The sequence below is a fragment of the Dinoponera quadriceps genome, unplaced genomic scaffold, assembly GCF_001313825.1.
Source record: "Dinoponera quadriceps isolate SergipeBrazil2010 unplaced genomic scaffold, ASM131382v1 scaffold785, whole genome shotgun sequence".
Taxonomy (NCBI): domain Eukaryota; kingdom Metazoa; phylum Arthropoda; class Insecta; order Hymenoptera; family Formicidae; genus Dinoponera; species Dinoponera quadriceps.
The window spans coordinates 1,231-3,367 of record NW_014554872.1 but is presented as its reverse complement, the minus strand read 5'-3'; the positions used below and the strand labels follow the sequence as shown (position 1 = coordinate 3,367).

The window sequence follows — 2,137 nt, the reverse complement described above, 5'->3', positions numbered from 1 at the left end:
ACGTTCGTTGTTGATTAACGCGTACATTACGATGCGCGATCTTTCTCTCCCTTTTGCGGTTAAAACGCAAATGAAGGGGAGAAAAAAATTACGCGGAGTTATTGGAGAATCGTAATCGTTCGTTGTATTCTTCTCTCTCTCTCTCTCTCTCTCTCTCTCTCTCTCTCTCTCTTTCTTACATTATTGTTTCCCCCTCTCCTGTTCTTCTTCTCCTCTCGTTGCGAAGGATTCGATTTGGATCAATCGAGCGAGCAGGTTTCATAATTGTTTTATCAAATTGTCTCGCGGGCAAGCGACACCTACGATCTGCAGGTCGAACTTACCGGTAGCCGTGATGAGTTTGACAAAATCGTTAAATTTGTAATAGAAATGATTTTTAACGAAGTATAAATTTCCGTCGGTATATCGAAATGCGGTCGTCATTCCGGTTGGTATTCCTGGAAATATCTCGTCGATTGAACGATGATTCATGATTCGTGTTGAACAATCGTCTATTTCCCCGACTATGTGATCGTTGTACACAATGAATCTCCGTCCTTTGTTAGTGTTTATTGCGGTATTGATTCTGGCTGTAGGTGGAAGACCGAAATCGTTGAATGAAAGTTTCCGAATCAATTTGTAACTAGGATATGACACTACGTATATGAAATTATCTGCAAATATCATAAGGTTGCCCGTGGGTTTCTGATATGCAGCCGTTAAGTGTGTGAAATTGTCAGGAAGAAATTGCATGTAATCTGATATTACGATCGGTTTTTATAGGTATTTTCGTTGATATTAATCGACCATATGTACTTTTTATATGCAATATACAGTCGATTGTTTATGATTAATATTACATCAAAATCTCGTAGGGCACACGAATCGTTATTGATATATTTTGTTGTTGTTGTTACAACAGCTGTAGTGGTGGGCGGTTGTAGTTGTAGAACCATGATAATTAGCACCATATAGATATCGAATATGAAGAATATCATCTAAGCTCAATCTAACGGGAAACTTTATTTCACCGGGCGTCATCGCAAACATAATCGAATCCTAGTGTTCGCTGTGATGCAAACCTAATGTGTGGCCGATTTCATGCGCGATCACGTATAACAGGCTGTGCGTGCGTAGAGAATTTTTACTAATATGAACATGCCACGATTCCGCTCTATCTACGTTCACTTCCGTGACGTAATCATCATCTCCGTTGGGAAAGGAAGTGTGAGCGAGTACACCACCGGGGCCGTCTAAAGGATTCGGACACATATCTGTAATTTTCTTGTCGATATCTGTGAAGGCCCTCGCGATACGATAACAGTATGTCGGGATTCAGAGATACGCGTTTAAAAGATAACGATGAATTTGCCGCCCACAGATCGAACGCGGCCTGCGTCACTTTCATAGTTTCCTTGTCGGCGAGATGAAAATTTCACGTGAGATGTTTCTTCGGCCGGATATTGTTTCTGCTTCGATCCGTTTGACCCGAAAGGTCTAAGAGGCCGCATCGCGGTTCGCGCATTTTGTCCAATGTGATTTTTTTCAGTTCACCCTGTCCGGGTATTTGATAATATTCTTGAAATAATCCGAGAGCGTGACGTAAGACTTGTTCCATATTTCTCGATGACATTGACAACGTGTCGGTTTTAAGATAGCCATATTTCCGTAAATATTTGAGCGCCACTTTCGCATCGTTGAATTCTCCCACGATTGTAACGATGCACCACATACCGACCGCGAATGCGAACGGATGCATCCGGAGTCAGGAAAAGATAAAACTACGATGAGATTACGGTGATGATAAATTTGACCCATTGACGGTGATTCGGACGACGGCCTTGAGGTTATTTTTAGCACGAGATAACGGTGATGATAAATTTCATCACTGACGATGAATCGGGCGACGGTCTTGTGGTTATTTTTAGCACATGCTATACGATGTGTGTGTGTGAGATAAATTATAGAGTAGGAATGTTTGGTATCCAAGAATTGTGCGAACTGTCCATTCCTAACCATTTCATATATATTTTGTCTCCACGTTTGCGTAAAATCTTTTCTATTAAATAAACATTTGGATCGGCGACTCGTTGTAATTCGTGTCCGTAAAAACCACCTGTTATCGCGTCACCGCAATAATCTTTCAGAAGATACGTTA

At 41.2% G+C, this 2,137-nt stretch overlaps 1 protein-coding gene across 1 annotated transcript; it reads right to left on the bottom strand.

Moving 5' to 3' along the window:
- Nucleotides 1-323: 323 nt before the first annotated feature.
- On the bottom strand, nucleotides 324-1,251 carry LOC106742341 (the record flags this gene model as incomplete). The annotated part of the gene is made up of 2 exons (XM_014615195.1): nucleotides 1,062-1,251; nucleotides 324-653 (listed from the first exon to the last, which is right to left on the bottom strand). Coding segments are annotated over exons 1-2 (520 nt in total), but the record flags the coding sequence as incomplete, so codon positions are not given.
- Nucleotides 1,252-2,137: the final 886 nt, after the last annotated feature.